Source organism: Larus michahellis, chromosome 4, assembly GCF_964199755.1.
Source record: "Larus michahellis chromosome 4, bLarMic1.1, whole genome shotgun sequence".
In the NCBI taxonomy this organism is placed as follows: domain Eukaryota; kingdom Metazoa; phylum Chordata; class Aves; order Charadriiformes; family Laridae; genus Larus; species Larus michahellis.
This window is the reverse complement of record NC_133899.1, coordinates 48071201-48089362: the sequence shown is the minus strand read 5'-3', so window position 1 is coordinate 48089362 and position 18162 is coordinate 48071201. Positions and strand designations below refer to the sequence as shown.

General features: G+C 45.1%; 2 protein-coding genes across 6 annotated transcripts in view; both read right to left on the bottom strand.

The window, feature by feature from the left end:
* The window catches only part of AMBRA1 (autophagy and beclin 1 regulator 1), a 134473-nt gene extending 121631 nt beyond the window's left edge, over positions 1-12842 (bottom strand). For 3 of the 4 annotated variants that reach the window (XM_074584508.1, XM_074584510.1, XM_074584511.1), the window contains exons 1-3: positions 12704-12838; positions 868-1123; positions 558-616 (exon numbers count right to left, since the gene is read on the bottom strand). In XM_074584508.1, the coding sequence (XP_074440609.1) occupies positions 558-616; positions 868-1002 (194 nt within the window). In that variant the 5' untranslated portion in view covers positions 1003-1123; positions 12704-12838. Of the gene's footprint in view, positions 1-557; positions 617-867; positions 1124-12703 lie in introns of all 4 variants that reach the window. The other variant, XM_074584512.1, reaches the window with a different exon arrangement.
* Positions 12843-15095: 2253 nt separating this feature from the next.
* On the bottom strand, positions 15096-17935 carry HARBI1 (harbinger transposase derived 1). 2 transcript variants are annotated; one of them, XM_074584487.1, is made up of 3 exons: positions 17748-17935; positions 16526-17257; positions 15096-15960 (listed from the first exon to the last, which is right to left on the bottom strand). In XM_074584487.1, the coding sequence occupies exons 2-3, from the start codon at positions 17193-17195 to the stop codon at positions 15584-15586; spliced, it is 1047 nt and encodes a 348-aa protein (XP_074440588.1). In that variant the 5' UTR covers positions 17196-17257; positions 17748-17935; the 3' UTR covers positions 15096-15583. The 2 variants fall into 2 exon arrangements, with proteins under 2 accessions (XP_074440588.1, XP_074440589.1); XM_074584488.1 differs by lacking the exon at positions 17748-17935 and adding an exon at positions 17472-17709.
* Positions 17936-18162: the final 227 nt, after the last annotated feature.

Sequence of the window (18162 nt, the reverse complement as noted above, 5' to 3'; positions counted from 1 at the left end):
TTGGGGTCCATGCAAACATGGCCTCATCCGATCTGCAAGCACAAACTTGACCTTGAAAGTCAGAATGAACATGCAGCTCAGAAGGAACTCCTGAGTGACAGTTAGGGGCAAATAAATATTCCCAATTCTCCACACCATCTCAACTGCTGTCAAATCAAGTGACACTAAGAGAGATCCCACCTCCATTTCTGTTTCTAATACACACATCATTCTGCTCTGTTCTTTAGTCCTAGATATCCCAGTGGGTGTGCCACATCACTTGGCATGATGTGCTAAAACACCCTGTACTCCCTCAAGTTTCTTATGAAATCCCACGGTGGCCACACAGATCCTTTTTCCTTAGAACTATGCATCACTTGGGTACCTCAGAAATTAAAACACCAACTATGCTTGAAGCTGTGAGATTAGGAAGGCGCACACGTTCCATCCATGCATGTCCGGAACCAGAAGTTTCGCTCAGCTATTCAGGACTGGACAACTCAACAGGCACAAGCCTCCACCACTTTTGTAAGTGTAAGGAGACTGCTGAAACAGGGAACGAACTAGGAGTTAATTACCTGTCTGGACTAAACGCCAGCAAGAAGGTGGAGCGTGGACTGTCTGGTAACTCAACTTTCTGAAAAAGCCAACAAAGCAGGAAGTGTTGCAAGTGTCATATGATCATACTTTAACTGTAGTTAACTGTGTTAACACACAGACAATGAGGGGAACCCGTTGCAGGAACGTATCTAGTATCACATCACTGCAGGAACTGAACAGAGCCAGAGAGCACATCAAAGGTACAATAACAAGGTATTTTATTTCAAATCCCTGCCTCCCGTCCCCCACTCCAAGATCAAGCTATGCACCACTATCCCACAACCTTACCTTGCCCTCCCATTTCATCCATCGAGTTTTATCCTCCACCAACTCCTGCAAGAGCCGCTGAGCACCCAAGGCTTGGGTACCCCGTTCCCTACCCCACAGGATGCGGACAGCATTCTTCTCCGGTACAACCTTCATGGCTCTCAGCAGCCAACGTTACACCAGCTACTGGGAGGAGACACCAGCAGGTTCCAGATGACAACCACCACCAAGCTACAAATAGGCTATCCACATTTCAATTCTTTATCTTCATTGAAACCTAGAAAAAGAAAAGAATGATAAAGAAGGCAGCTTTTACCTTGATCACCTGGATGAAGTAAGAGCTTTAAATCCCAAAAGACTAGATTTAACAGAAAAATCTATCCTCTCACCCAGCTTTTGCTACCTTCTTCCATTACTGAGGCCAAATTTTGGCATTTCTGCAGCCAAAGATTACTTTGAAAGGCTTTTGAAAGCATCCAGCCCTTCCCTTGTACACATGCCCTAGGCATACCACACCTAAAGAGAATAAAAAATTGGCCTTGAAACTCCTTCCCTTCCTTCTGTCTCCTACTGTATATAATAAAGAAAAAAAGATTTATGAAGAGACAGTCTTTACATCCTGAAACTGTAAAGATATATCTGGGAAGGCTGACTAATAGCTAGAGGAATACCGTTAAAAAAATTGACAGTATGACTAAGGAGTCCCCAGGGAACTATTCAAATTTCAGTAATACTGATCATCATCATTGCAAAGGTCAGACGATTGATAGCCCTCAAGTCCAAATTACTTCCAACTCCATCGCAATAGCTTACAATGTATGAAAACAATCATGTATCAGACCAAAACCTTACGCTGCAGCGGCACCTTGGCCAACTCCATCAAGATGATTCATTTCGCCTGTCTGCACATCATCTTTCCATCTACTTTGCTCTTAGAACAACAGCTCAACAAAGTAACGCACAGTAGCAAAGATTAATGCTTTTAGTACACTTTGAGCTGCTAAGGAAAGCGTTAATAACCGTTTTCTAGAAAAAAAGTCAGTCCTTTGAAAGAACCAAATATAGCTACCCTAATAGCAATCAAGTTACACAGCTTTTGAATGGTCTCATACATTGGAGTTTGCCATCAAAAGCTCTCCAGAAACAAGAAGTTTCTTAGAATACATAAGAAAAGAAACACTGCTGCAATGCTGTTACCTTTTGATCCCAGCAGAGTGCGCATACTACTCTGTAATTTCTTTAGAACATAAAGATCTAAAGATAAATCCTCCTCAGTTCATGTTACACTGAACAAAACCATCAATATTCAATAGAGAAGTAGCAACTTAAAAAAACACACACACACAGAAGGAGAAAAGGTTCATGCACACAAGAAGAGATGAATTGTTACATGACAGAACTCAGAACGGTCATTAGCAAACCTTTCTTTCCTCCCACTCTCCTTAAAAAAACCTCCTGAGCAGATGATTTAAAGCAGCTGCTGCTTCCAGGGAGGAGCTGTCTGAGGAGATAAGCCAGGAAAATAAGTTGTAATAAAGCAGACCAGTTTTCATTTGTAAAAGTACAATAAAGGGTACTGAAGTGATGAACAAGTAAAAGCATCCATCTTCCTAGAAAATAAATTCACCACAAAGAAATTCAAGCTAGCTGGAAATTCCCCGATTTCTTAATGTGAACAGCATGGAGATCATCTATTTTAGAGAAGCTAAACTCCGCAGTGTAAAATAAGCCATCTTTCGAGAATCTGTGAAAGTCAACCAGACCTTAGGTAGGAATTATGCTACAAAATAAAGGCCTTACTGGAAAGCAACACAAAAACTAAAGATGCCATGCTGCAAGCAGATTCCTAAAAGCAACTTTACAGATTAAAAAAGCTCAGACGCAAAAATGTTAGAACAACGATAAATAGAGTAGATACAGCCAAAAGCACAGTACAATACAGAAATCAATAAACCAAAACTCTTTTTCTACTAAACACTAAAAAATCCTCATCTAGATTCTGCAAATAGCACCAGTCACCCAGGTTTAGAATTGACTGGATTCAGATGGTAAGCAGCATGGAGTGGAATGACAGCTCAGAACGATACAGGCAATAAAATGCCTGCTTTACGGGAGGAAAATATAAGTCCAGTTTCATCTAGTAAAATTAAGAAAACAGTAGCTTGGTATTCTATATGGCTGCATTCAAGGAGCAAGGACTACAGCAACCCAAGAACAAACATATAAACTGGACACAAATGGAAGACCAGATGTGCAGGTGGAATAAGCTGGAAGTTTGAAGAGATCTCAAACAATAAGCTTCGGAATTGCCCTTCAATTGCTGTAAAGGACAAACAGCCTAAATAACTTAAGAAATCCTGATAATTTGCAAGGAGGATAACCCAATTACTCATGAGAAAGAACTAGCTGACAGCTTGGGAACATTTCAGTCCTACCGAAAGGACTAATGTTCCATGAAGTACAACAGCAACAAGGAAATTAAGAGGTTTAACAAACATCTTGATGTTTACTTACGCCAAGGGCAAGTTTACATATGGTAAAATAAAGAAACAGATAACACCTACAACTGCAGTTAGTGAACATCTTCGATTCACCTCACTGAAAGACCAAGTCATCTTCACTATATAATATCAAGTACCTACCTTAAGACAACTTATCTAAATCTTTGCAAATGTGTACTAATTTCTTGAACTAATTTGGATACAACAAACACTTCATACATGAGCCTCCTGCGCGTGTTTGAACTTGATGTTTTTCCCTCAGGGATTGTCCCTCGTTTTTCAGCTTCTTCTGACTCACCTCTTTATCCCATTTGTAAGGAAACAAAAGAAACTCGGGGCTCAAATGCCTACGCAGTACCTGCTCGACATTTTTAAAAGCTTGGATCTCTTCAGAAGACACTGAATGCATCCTTGAGTGGGGCTGGCACTCCAGCGTTACCCTCCATCCCTTTGAGGGACAAGCTCTATTCATGCCTCGTAAGGAAGGGAAAAGTTTACTCCTTTACCTGGATTAGCCTGAATACAGCAACTGCTCTCCACAAGCTGGTGACACATTCAGCAACTCTTCAGACTGGCAAAGAAAACTAGAGCCTTCAAATGGAGAAAAAGATGCAGGGTAGATACGGGCATTATCTCCACTCACCTTAGAAGGAGGCCTTTATTATTGGATTACATGTTCAGTTTTGTGGGTTTTTTTTTTGTTTGTTTTTTATGGGACCCAGTTCCTTCTCTGAACTAGTAAAGATACCCACCAACTCTAAACATTTTGCTCAAATATAAGAAGCCAAATAATGACAGCATGTTATTAAATATCATTAGCAGATAAAACCATGGAAGTACCAACCATATTTATAGCTACTCAGTAGCCACCTGACTAATAAAGTTTAAATGAAGTGCAGTGGGTTTGAAAATACTTCTCGGGCCTCAGCATAAAGAAAACTTGCAGCTCACTGGATTAAACCTGTCCAGGCAAGTGGTAAACTGATTCAGCAGCAGCTTCTATTACAAATACCTATGCTATCACGACTGATAAACAGCTGACTACCAAAACAAGGAACCACTCTGGGACTGGTATTTTTCTCTTTTCTTCTTGTTGTTGGGTTGGGTTTTTTTTTTGTTTGTTTTTTTTTTTTAATCAGGATGACCAAAAGTGGAGACCAACAACTGGAAGATTAGCTGATGCCCTGGATGCGGGCCAGGGCACCAGAGAAATTCTGAAAGTGGAGAGGCAGAAGTTTTTCTACAATTGGCAGCTTTGTTTCCTTAACAGTTTTCTCCCTTCAGGGCATTTCAGGACAGCATGCTGGGCTGTTTACAATTTTGGAAAGAGAATTACACAGCCCAACTGTCCTGGTTTGAGGTAAAACAGAACCAATTTTCTGATTTGCAATTTTATTTTTTAACTGGGCCTCTTCTAACTGACTAAAGTCTGAAATTAACAGCATATTGTTCAGACACTGTTCACTCTCAGAGTGATAAGACCTGATTATACCAGGGAGCGGTATGCAGAGAGGCTCTTGCTTATACTTATTGCTATACAACCAAGGTCAGCTAACTTCGCTGCTTGCCCCGTTAGAGGGTCGGAAGAGGAGAAGCGTAGAGGGGTCCCACCTGCAGGGAGGAGCAGACGAGACAGCTGACCCAAAACTGACCAACAGGGTATTCCATCCCACGTGCATCACGCTCAGTATAAAAGCTGAGGGATCAAAGGGGCAAGGCTGCTCTGGCTCGCTCTTTCTTCAATGGCCGACGTCTGAAGAGGACCCTGTCTGTTCGTCTGCCTTTGATCCCGATCCGAGCATTCCTGACTCTAGTTCCGGAATTCAGCTCCTGTCTGTCGCTGACTCCAGTCTGGGACTTTCCCTGTGTCTGCTGGTGACACGATCGTCATCCCGGGAGCTGGATACAGTTTTGTATATATTGTATTTTTTTCCTTTAATTTTTATTATTCTATTATTATTTACTATTTTCTTATTTATTATTATTTTCATTGAAGTAGTTTAGTTCTTTTTCTAAACTTGTAAATCTCCTTATCTCTTCCTCTCCTCTCCGAGGAGAGAGGGAGGGGAGGGCCATCTGTCGTTCTGATTGGCCAATCCGGCCAAAACCACGACACCAACTCCAAACCTTCCTTCTTGCTCTGCGCCAACTGTCCTCGAAGAAGCCTCAAGAATTCCCAGCCTCAGAGAGATACAAGCTCTCTTGTAATTGTCATTTTTACAGATGCTGAACCTCTGGAAAACCAAAGTGAAACAGCAGATTGGTAGTATTTCATAGTGGTGCAGGACCCCATGAAAACACTGACAGGAGAGGACAGGGAGAGGAATGAAAAGCAGCACACTCAAATCACCATACAGAAAGGATGTCAAGATATTTTACGCATTATGCAGTGGTTTGCTATTCCAGTGAGCAACTTTAGCATTTTACAGAGATGATGGTCCCACCTCTTCACACACACACACACTCCCTGCTTCCCCGCCCCAGTCTTTGGCATTATTAATTTTGTGGAGATCCTAGTACCACCATTCTGGGAGCACAGCTGGCTTTGATACAAAGAAGAATATCAGAGTATCAGAGCACTACCTCATGTCACTCAATTCTCCATTGGAGAAAAAAAGTTATTTCATGTGGCCTTCAGCTCTCAGACTATGAACCTATTACCACTCCTAAGGACTCCTTGATTGCGTGCTGAGCCCGACACTAAAAGCCTTTCCTGATGTGTGCATACAGAAACAGTGTAAACAGCTCTACCAGTGTTTAAAAAGAAAAGAAAAAAATTGCAATCAGTAAATGCTATTTATAACTGGAGTTCTATCCAAAAGATACAAATGTCCACATAATTTCAGATGATTTTGCTGCCCAAAGAGGTCTCAAGTGACTGATGAAGAAAGAGGCAACATTAAGTGAACTACAAAACCTGTCACTGGCTTTGCAATCTGGGATCCACAGAGAGAATGCACATACAAGCTTCTGTAGAAAATACCAGAGAAGAGAAAAGCATGTGCTGGTAGTTTCTGTCTCACAGTCCCTTTCTCAAGTTTTAAGACTTCCAGAATGCATTGATTGACTGTAAAATGGATAAGATCCACATAGGTTATGGGCCAGAGCAAGCCGTATACTTGTATTAAAAGAACACAGATGGGGGGGGGGGGCGGGAAACAAACACAACAAAACCGCATCAAAACCAAAATTGTTGTGAACAATGAGGCATGTCACTGACCTGCAAAAACACAAACAAACTTGTCTTCAAGAAAAGAGAATCACATTATTAGTGCTCTGTACTACCCCAGGTTTGGTCATGGCCCTACCTGCCTCGTAAGCCAGTAACTTCTGTTTTCAAAATGTCTGTTCTTAAGCAAAGAGTCCAGCACTAACAATAAAGCATGCCATTTCATTTATTCTAAATTAAACTGCAGTATCTCAGGCATTGAATAGCAGCAAGATACCAAAGAGTTCAATAGTATTTTTTTAAATGTATTTAATAAATATTAGTAATAACTTAGCATTCCCACTATTGTACATGTGGGTGGGTTCCAGCCCATCAGAAAATCATCAGACAGGCATGAAAACAGCGCGTGCAGTGATACAGCCCAAATGCTTCATCTTCACCGCCAGTGACCCTCACGTATGCTATTCCCTCAAAATATTTTATACAACAAAACAGTTTCCTTCGTATTTTACACAGTTTAATTTTGAGGCAAATTGCTTTATCAAGACCCCTACGTCTTTCAGAAACTCAAAAGAGCAAAGAAGAAAATATTGCGCATACAGAAGTCAGACAGAGATCATCTTGTCAATGACTATAGACTACACAGCCCCTCCTTTTTTCACAGGAGCTTCACTGATAAAGCAATAAAACCTGGTTCTGAGACCCACAGACAGATCTCCAAGAACAAAGCAGATGCCTACAATATCATTTGGAATATATATGAGCAATCACACAGCTACAGGGACTTCCTAGTTCCCTTCCTTGTTTACACTCCAAGTTTGCCCCCCCTCTGCAATGTGGAGATTACGATGCCCACATTTTCCTAAACTGCACGAAACAATACCATGCAAGAAGCCCAGAAATGCTACCCAGGATAGAAGACCTGAATTCTACTACCAGTTTCATTAAAAATATTGATTCAATTCATATCAAGTGTCAGACCATTCCCGCTTTTCATGTCACTGCTTGAAAGACTGAGCAAAATAAAAAAAGTTTACGCAAAACCACAACAAAAAAGCTGGTTTGTCCTCTTTGCAGTGCATCAACTCAGCTAAACAAACCAGACATGTCAAAGAGTCCTAGTTTGGTAAGTAATCGAACTATGTAGCACTGGAATTTGAACAATGTCATAACAACAACAAAATCAGTGAAAAAGGGTGACATGACTCATATCCAGAATAGTTCCACGGATCAAACCTTAGGACAAGTTTTTGAGGAATGGGACTATGTTCAGTATTAAGCGACAGGGCCACATGAATTTCTGACAATGTACCTGATCAGCTACATATTTAAATTTTCCTCTTAACAATATGATTTGTCTTCCCTTAACTCCATTTGTGGTACTTCCACGTGAGCTTTATGATCATTCTCGGAGGTTCTAGCTCTTCCTGGTTTAAAAACAAAAAAAACAGCAGAAAAGATTTTGCATAGAGACAACTTCAAGTTATTCTGCAGCAATATCTAAACAAACAGAAAAAAGGAAATGAAGTTAAATTGGAAATAAAGTTACGTTGCACTGGAATCTTTAAAGAAGGCTAACCTACAAACATAAATCCACAGAGGTATAGCAAACAATTACCTTAAGCATGATTAATCAAAACAAGGAAAAAAGCAAAACTAGAATCCATTCTTTTGCTGTTTCTACTTCTGTGTCCTTGATTATGCTTTTAAAAAACCCCAAAGCAGCTTAATTTAAGACACTAGAATCATATAGAACACAGAACCAGTCATCAACTAAGTGCCCCTAAATATGAAAAAAAAAAACCACTACAAAAAGCCTTATGAGGAGAGAAAGCGAGTTTATGATCCAACTATGCAATAAAGTCCAAAACTAATACCATGAAGGCGCTTTCATTATATGGCCCTGCTTTTAGTCTTCAATGTTTGTAAGCTATTCCCCAAAGTACTATTCTGTAAACTGAAGTTTTCCCTTCATTAAGGCCAGAGAGATCTGGAAAGTAATTTCAAAGCACATCTTTTGTAGATGTAGTAGATACACTGCTCAAAGTTGTATCCACAGCTCTAAGCACTTCCACATAAATCAGAACAGGATTCCACAATAAAAATAACTTGTATGAGTGCTTCATGATTAAAAAATTCAGTGTCATGTTTGAAATTGCAACTACAAACAGCTCAGGAAATCCTATTACATTACAAAGATGTCAACAGTACATTGTCATTTCAAGATCCTGTATGACTGCAACGAGGACGTGATTGCCCTTAGAATGTTAATTTGTGTTCCCGGCCTGGATTAAATGAGTTATAACACTCTAAAGAGAACTTCTCAGTCAAAAGTAGTACATTAAATTGCAGGTTATTTACAGCAAAATGATGAGGAAGTGGAACTTGCAGATATCAACTCCTAAAGGTCAGAAAATGAACGGTAAACATAAGAAGGGAAGTAATAAAAATAAAAGTGATCAACTCTGTCTGGAGTCTGACAGTTCCATTTACCCATGAGAATATGGAGCACTTCCATGACTATTATTACCATTTCCACATAAACTTAATGAATTCTTGAGAAGAGAGATATTAGTTTCAATCTAGAAGATAGGAAGAGAATAAATATAATTTCACAAAGCCATAAGAGAAGTCAAACAGTAGAACTGAGATCCAGAAGATTAAGAGTTGGTTTCCCCAGTTCCATGCTCGGACCACGGCAGCTTTTGCTAAGTACGGTACACAGCAGGAAATGAAGAACAGAAAGAAAAGAGAGAACTACAGCTATATATTGAGAGAGAAATAGGGTGACATAGAGTTTGGATTCACCCCTTAAGAGAAATATTCTCATTTAGATAGGAAAGTAAGGAATTTTCAACTCAAAATACCAGTATTTACATTAAAAGTCACATCAAGGTTCCTAAGCTCAAGAGCCACAGCCAGGTGCCCCCTAGTGACATCATACGTGCAAGAGAAATTTGGGAGCACCATCATTACAGAGCAGCAGAAGCAGCATCGGGTATCCACAAGATGAAGACACAGTATTTTATGCAGTCAAGGCTGCGCTCAAGGCATGTGCACCTTATCCAAGTAATAGAGAAAAAGCAACTGGAAGCCAGAACATATTTTAAAAAACACAGTTCGTATGATTTCCTGCTCACATGGAAATAATCAAATAAGGTAACAAGCCAAAAAGAAAACATGATCTACACAGAAGCTGAAGTCTTCATGCACAGATGCATCAGAACTAGAGAAGGGGTGGGAGACGAGGAAGCTTTAGACGTTGAACAAAGGAACACAGACAATTCTTGACACCCTTTTCCTTCTTGGCCTTCAACTGAGACTGTGGGAGAAATATTAAGCAAGGGAGGAAACTCTCCAAACACAGGTCAGAGACTCCTCTCAGCAAATCTACGCGGCTCGAGCTGGAGAATTAGTGCTACATACCAGGAAGAAGGGAGCAGGACTCATTCTGCCAGCACAGACCGAGAGACCTCACTGAGAACATTCAAAGTGGAACTGTGCGAGCACGCAGATTAAGACGATGCTCTCCACACTCAGGCCTGGCACCTCATCATCCCGCACCCCTTCAACAAACAGTTTACAAAAACTGGAGACAACAAACAGTTACTAGACAACAATCCTAGTCCTAGCTAAATCCCACGAGGCAGACAAGTAGCTCTCCTCTTGTTTTAAGCAACCCAATCAGTAGGTCTTTTATTAAATGATTACTATATCACTTAACAACTTTCCATTAAAAGATTTCTAATATTAAACGTCTTCCACTGCACATCACGTCGTTGTTCACTTTTGAAAACCACAATTCTTTTGTCCTCACCTCATTAATATTTTTTTTTTTAATCACCCTCCTTGCTCAGTTAGTGCAGGACTACTAAAACAAAACATGTGATGGAACTATTAACATGTACTATGTCCTTTATCACGCCTCCAATAATACAAATTGAATAAGGGGAGAAAAAAGTACCTTAATATTATTTGTATTAATGGTACTAGTAAGTATTAACATCAGAAATAACTTTGTGAGAGCCTTCAGTTAGCTTGCTAACCACGGCATAAAAGATACTAAAGTTACTTTCCAGAAGTTTCATAAAAAATTATGACACAAAAAAAGGAGTAAGTATTCAAATCCCTAATTTAAGGCAAACGGATACTAGCAGACAGTATCATTGCTTGCCTTCTTTGGAACTGGTTGTTACAGCTGCATAGAAGTACTGCACAGAAAATGGAAAAGTAGGAAACAACCAAACAAGAATCCAGAGGGTCAGCTATGACTCAGAAAAGGGCAAAAGAAAGAAAACTAAGAAGAAGCTGTCAGCAAAGTAAACATTCTGCGTAAACTCCCCAGCAACTAAATCCAAAAAAGCAAGTCCAGATATTTGGATCCAAATATATTCTTCAATCCAAGTATAAGAAAAAAATACAAATGCTAATGGGCTGCCATACTCATTAACATCCATGCTGCCCCAAATCAATAGATGACTGATAGTACAAGATACTTATTTGTTACCGTCGAAAAAATACATTCACCTACAGCAACAGCAATTGTGGACTACAGAACTACTAAGCAAACTACATCGAAGAGTTACGAATGTTAGAAACTGCATTACAGCGGCCTTTAAGAATACAAACAAGGATTTTAATTTTAGCAGAGAATTTCAGGTACTGTTCCTTGCGTCACCCATAAGGCATTCAAATCTCCCTGGATTTAACCCCATCCCACACTCTGAAAACTGACCCAACAACAAAATTAAACAGCCCGGTAATGGATTGGCAGCAAGTGTACATTACCAGCAGGTCATTCTTAGGTCCCATTTTAACATTCCCATTAGCAATTTGAAAGAGGATGGGAGTGGCAAAGGCAAAGAAGCCAGATGACATTTGCAGAGGACACCAAACTGGGTGGACCAGTAAACAAGGACAAATATAGAAAAACACATTGCGTTTTTATAGAAAGATCTAAGAACATTTCACAAGGAGAGGAAAATGGAGCAGCACTGAGCACTCTTTCTGCACATACTTATATATACGGACTCTACATTCATACACTTGATCTTCCTGAGGACCAGCTTGCACCTAAATAACAGCCCTTTTTGAATCAGTCTCTTGTGTAAAAAAGAACAATACTGTAAAAGTGCATACTGGGAAAAATTACGCGTAACCATCAACAACATCTCTTGAAGATGAAATGCTGTTTCAGTGCAGGAATTGCATTGCAAAAATTGCTTTCCACAGACAGTGGAAAGCCTGGTACTGACACAATCGGAACTAATCTCAAACAGCTCAATGAAAACTACAGAAATTTACGTGTTGTCTGGAGGAATACTATAGGTGAAAAAAAAACTCGCACCTATCACTGGTGAATTAACTGGGTTTGCTCCCTCACAAGAGAAGGGGTAACCAAGTGTCATCGTACCAGAGGCACCCATGAATGCATTTTATGCAAAATACGACTTACACAAGTAAGTGTTCTGCAACACACGATGAAAAACAGAGGGAGGGATGGAGAAGACAACACTTAACCTCACGTTTTCCTTGGCTAAAGCCGGAAAACAACAACAACATTTATTATTTCGAAGCAGCAGCAGCCCCAACACGCAGCCTGACCTTACCCAGACGGCGGGGGAAGCGGGTGGCAGCCCCGGCCCGTTCCGCGGGAGCAGCGGGAGGGTCGTGGGTGATGGCGAGGGAGCCCCACGGCACCCAAGCCCCGATTTAGGGAACGCTGGGGCGGGGCGGGCGCCGAGCCGGCGGGCGGACGCCGGGCCGGGGTAGCTCCCGAGGCTCGGAGACGCTTTCCCCGGAGGCCTCCCCTCCCTCCCGGGCACCGGCCCCGACCCCACCGGCCGGGACAGCGGGAGGCGAGCGCGGCGGGTTTCGCCCTCCTCCGGCTGCGGGCGGCCCGGGGCAGCGCGGCCCGCGGGGAGCGGGGCCCGCCGTCGCCGCCGCAGCCTCCCCGCTCCCCCCCGCCGCAGGCCGCAGTCCCGGAGCTCCCGAACAAAGGCCCCGGCGGCGAGTCCCAGCCCCTGCCCCAGCCCCACGGCCCAGCGGCCCAGCGCGGGCAGGTGCCCCGCCACCTTCCGGGGCGCCGCCGCCGCGGGGACGGCCACGGCCAGGGCCGCGCCGCCGCTCCCCGGGCGGACGCGGCCGTGGCCTGCAGCTGGGCCGAGCGGGTAGGCCCGGAGCCTACCTGGTGCGAAAGGGCCGGGGGCGGGCGGGCGGAGCGGGGCCGGGGCCGGGCCCGGAAGGAGCGGCCGCCAGTGCTCGGTCGTCGCCGCCGCCGCTCCGAGCTCCGGCCAGGCGAGCCAGCCGAGCGCCGAGCCGGACCCGAAGAGCGGCGCCGAGAGCGGTAACCAAGGCCCGAGCAGCCGAAGCTAGAACGCCGCCAGGCACCGCTAGCCGAGCGAAGAGCTCTTCCACCGCGGCGGCGCTACCCGCGGCCGCCCGGGGGCGGCGCAGGGCAGGCGAGACGAGTCGAGCCCGGAGGGCGGCGCTCGGGGGGGAAGGTGTTAATATTTACTGTGATATATTAATCTTCCAGCATCGCGGATGGTGAAGGCGCAAAAGGAGCCGGTAGCCCCCTGGGGCGAGGGAGGCTGCTGTGTCTTCCTGCCCCGGCTGTATGGGAGAAGTGAGAGCTGGGGGATCTGGGGGGGAGCGGGATTTGAACGTGGAGAGGAAAATCTGAGCAAGACAGAGCGCTCGGCACCCCTAAATCTGCAAAAAAAAAAGGGTCAAAAGTCTTCGAGGAGGTATTGTAAGGGAAAACTGAAAAGGGCCGATGATGGGATTTTACAAGGAATTTAGTCGAGTGGTGGAAACTGCAATGGCTTGGATGGTCGGTCGCCTTCATCTTCCGACGGATGATTGGGGTTTATCAGACATTATATGGTGAGGGTAGACTTTACTTTTCAAAGCTCTGACAACGGACAAACTTGTAAGTGCTCCGGAATGCAGCTGGCAAGGTGAGGTGAAAGCACGGAGGAGCAGGACAGCAAAAAAAAGAGAAACACGAACCTCAGGCTGCCAAATTTAAATATTGTATAAACCCAAGGGAAAAGTCTAGATTAAGTGTTTTCAAGGAACTGCTCAGAAGTACGCGGGGCAAACTGTTCTCTCGATGAGCAAATTTCACATCCCAAGTGAACCGAAGGGTACTGATGTCTGACTCGTGGAAGAATAGCGGTTTTGAGTGGATTGTGTTCACCTGGTGTGGCCCACTGCGGTTTTTGCCCAAACTGATAAGCAGCAAGATCAGTTTTGAAATCAAACTCTAGAAATTAAACTCTAAACCCAGCAACAAATGTGTTCCGGGAAAAGCCTCCCGCTTTGAGTTCACCCTGGTCTCGGCACACGCTGAGAAGAGCTATTCATAGCACAAGTTGAGAAACTCCAGCTCGTTATGACGTGACAGTGTTTGTACCGACACGTGTCCAAGTCTCACTCGCCCTTAGCGTCACTCACACAGCTCATTCAGTGCCTGCTGGTGTTTAGGTCTAAAGATCAGTATTTTTAGCATAGACCATCAGATATGATTAGGAGCCATCAGGCACCACAGACGGCAGCAACTCTTACCTTAAAAATGCTTTTTTTTTTTTTAGAAAGCAATGCTTGTATGATTCTTTCTAGGTAAAAGGAGCAGGGATTTTGCCACTGTGAGCAATACTAGCTCTTACGTGACACCTCATGGGAAGATGCATAAAGAAAACAGTGTTACATCTCAGATTGTTGTACTTACTATTTTACAGTTCTCAGCAAGGCTTACGAAAACATCTTGCTTACACATCATAAAGCAGGCTTGGTTTTCTACAAGACTTTTTTCTACTTATTGCCATTGCAAAACATTTATCTGATATATCGCTACCTAATCCTGCATCTCCATCCTACATTTAGGAAGATGTCCCATACTTTCTTACTCTGCAAACGTGGGACATGATCCAGGCCCATTTCCTCTAAAAGAACAGACAGACCTGCTGTGCCAGATGGTTGTACTGCTACCTTAGATAGCTACCTTTTTGCAGCATTCTGCATTCCCTACCACTTCTGTTTCATTTACTGCCCAGTAAACAATAAAATCTACGAAATAAAATTTTCTCAGACTGCTGTCAAGAGATCCTTGGAAACACTTGCATCTTTTGGCATGAGAACATTGCCAGGAAACTTCCCGGTCTTGTGCCAGCAACAACTGTGTGCATCAGTCGCCTTTTTCCACCGAATAGGTAGGTTGCCAGCAGCGGTAGAGCAGCCTTTCTCTACCTCAGCTCTGATCTAAGGGGAGAACTCTTGCAATCAGTTCCAGACCGAGCCTGTCCTTGGCATTTCTTTTACAGCAGCCAACAAACTAAGCAGTTTTCTGTTGTGGCAGACATATCTAGTGAGAACTAGACTTACTTTCAGTAGCCCATTTCCCAATTAAGTAACTGACAGAGCCAACCATAGGTTAACATCTTCTCCAGTCTGTTTGGGAAAGAAGAAACATTCAACCTAGTGTGTACCCAGCAAAAAGCCAGACCGCTCCCAGAACACAGCTGTTGGCTTTCAGAGGAATCGCTGGGTTTTGCAAGACGCACAAAACTGCAAAATGGTATTTAGCAAGAATTTATACCTGCAAACAAAAAGATAAATGTTTGCTGCTCACGCATTCAGGGTAGACATGAGCCCACGTGGAAGTTTCATTTATGTGAAATACTGTTTAAAAATCAATCACAAATGCCTTGCATTACAAAGTGGCATAGAATTGTTGCTTTGTAAAACAGTGAAAGGCTTATGGATGTTTCATCATTACCAAAGACAATTTCCCAAGTTTCTCCACTGATCTCACATTAGTCATTGTTCTGTCAGTCAGATGAAAGGGGAGTCTCTAAGCATCACAACAGTAAAAATTTAGCAATTAAACTGCATTTCTGGAGAGACTGAGAGAAGTTCAGAATACTGCCTGAAGTGAAGAGAGTAAGATTTCTCCTTGTCTCACATCTGCTCAGCCCTTACAGACTTAAAGAAGAGAGAGGGGCATATTTGCTCTGGGTATCTTCCCAGATGAACCGTTAGAAGTCTTCTCTCTGTCAGAACATTAGCTAAAATGACTAAGTAAAAGCTCCTGACGAATACGACAGGCTTCCGAGTCCATTGATTCCATTTGCTCGTACTCTTCTTCCGGTTGTTCCATGTGTCCTGTGGCCGGCGAAGACCACACGTCCAGCCCGTGTTCCAGGGAGATGTTATGAAGCACACAGCAGGCCAGAATGATATGGCTGGATTTCTCTGGAGAATACTGCAGAGTGCCTTTGGACCCATCCAGGCAGCGGAAACGCGACCGGATGGTTCTGAACGTCCTTTCGATGACATTGTGAGTGGCAGAATGTGCCATGTTGTAGCGATATTCTGCAGGTGTCTCGGGGATATGCAGAGGCGTCATCAACCACGTTCGGAGGAAGAAGGAGCTGTCACCTGTTAGCAGTGAAAAGTAAGAGGACAGGTTACATACACAGATTGCAGCTCTTCACCCTTGGTTTTATGGTACTGCAGATACGGAATACCTTATTTCCATGGCTAAAACAGAAGGCATGAGAAAACACGTAACTCAGGCTTACAAATGTGACAAACAACAAAATAAAGACATTTTATTTTACACAGGGAAATCCTGGAAGAACACAGAAGAGTTTTAAGAGAATTCACTTACTACATAATACAGTGAAAGACAGCTGGACTAGGACGCTACATAGAATTAAAAATTGCATAATTCAGCTTAGAAAGGTGTAGGATACTGAAAACAAGGTCCTAACAGAATGAATGTAAATTCATACACAGAATAATCACACTGTATAAAACAGATTAGAAGTTACTGTTCTAGACTTCTAAGAGAAGGATCGTCCAAACTGAGTCACAAATCTCAAGGAATTTGCAGGAAAGCAATCAGCAGTAAATGTATCACTTGTGCCCAGAAGCTCTAGACTCAGAGGAGCCAACATATAATAGACTGTCCACAGAAAACAACGATGAAAAACTGACTTACCAAGTAGCCAGCCATCTTTATGTAGCTCATTTTCAAATTGGCTTGTAAGGGCTGCCTGCTGGAGAACTGTGCAGTCTGGCAGACTGCCTGGCCAGTGCGTTTCTGCGCTCAGGAGGACTCCTCTGGCATCACACACCATCAGGCAGTTCAGGGAATGGAGACCCTTTCGGTTCACATAGGACAGATCCTCAGCATTTGGCGCTTTGATTGCCACGTGGGTACAGTCAACCACCCCCAGCACTCCTGGCATGCCTGCTAGCCCGTAAAAGTCATCCTTCAGGCTCTGAACAGTAGCTTCATCCTTAGGAAAGTGAATAAACTGTGAGGCTCTTTCCACCAATGCCTCAGTTACATTGGCAACGCAGCGGCTCATGGAGGCTTGACTAATGCCAATAGCATCCCCCATGCGAGTCTGGAAGGAGCCGGAGGTATAGAAACCCAGTGCAGCAAGTATCTGCGTCTCCGGACTGATGGCCCTGGACCGCTGTGTAGGGCGAGAGAGGCTGGCTCCCAGGAGATCCACCAGGTAGTAAATGAACTGTCGGGGAAAGCCGTACGTGGATACTAGATACTCATCCGTGACATCATCCAGCTTGAAGCGATCCAAAGTCCTGTGTCCGCGGCCATAGAGCAAGAGGTCACAGTCAAGAACGGCAATAGGTACGGCCATGGCTAACGGCTGGGGGCTTCTCCAAGGGCTCCCCCGTTACAGGGCTCTCTCACAGCCTTCACCTGCATAAAGCAACGGGGAAGGAGACTCAGGATGGTTTTTACCCGTCAGCCTTTCAGACTCCGTTACCGTTCAGGTTATGCAACAAATCCTTTTACTTCTTTCTATCTGCTCTTACAAGCAGGGGGCCGAAGCGGGGTGGGGGGGTGTCACTGCGGAGCTGACAACTCCCCAGCCGCGCCTGGCCCCGGGGCCCTGGCGCTGACAGGAATTTACCCTCCGTGACGAGGAGGGGGCCGGTGCACCACAGCAGCCGCTTCCCGGGGCTCGGGGACCGTCCCCGGTCACCGCCGACCCGGCCGCGTCCACACCCGGGATGGCAGAGAGAGAGACACGAACCGCCGGTCGCCCCGCTCCCGCCCCGCTGCCGTCGGGCGAGCGACACGGCCCCGGCGGGCCCTGCCCTGGCCGGACGCCCCGGCGCGCTGAGGGACAGCGGAGCCACGCCGCCGCCAAAACCCCGCCCCGGGCCCCCGCCGACCCGGCCCTTACCGGCCCGCGGCCGCCCCCGACGAGCCCGCGCTGTCCCCCGGCCCAGCCCCCGCGGCGGGCGGCGCCGTTACGGCCGCCCCGCCGAGGTTCCCCGCCTTCGCCCGCGGCAGATTCGCCACAGCAAGGGGGGCTCCCGGCGGGCGCGGGCGGCGGGGGCTGCCCCTCTTCTCTGGGCCCCGGCTCCCCTCCCTGCTGGACCGGGGCGGCGCGGGTGGGCGGGGAGCGGCGACGGCGGCTCCGTGTGGAAAGTGCCGTCGCGGACACCCAGGCACCTCCCCCCGCCCGCAGTGGATGAAAACAAACAGCGGCGGCGATGGCGGCGGCGCGGCGGAGGCCGCGGCTCTGAGGACAGCGGCAGCCAGACCCTCGCCACTGGCCCCGCACGCCCGCAGGCGCTGACAGCCGCAGCCGAGCC

Coding starts and splice junctions, on each gene's coding strand:
- HARBI1 (XM_074584487.1), bottom strand. CDS start 17,195: ATGGCCGTACCTATTGCCGTTCTTGACTGTGACCTCTTGCTCTATGGC. Junction 15,961..16,525: donor TAAAGATGGCTGGCTACTTG/GTAAGTCAGTTT, acceptor CACTGCTAACAG/GTGACAGCTCCTTCTTCCTC.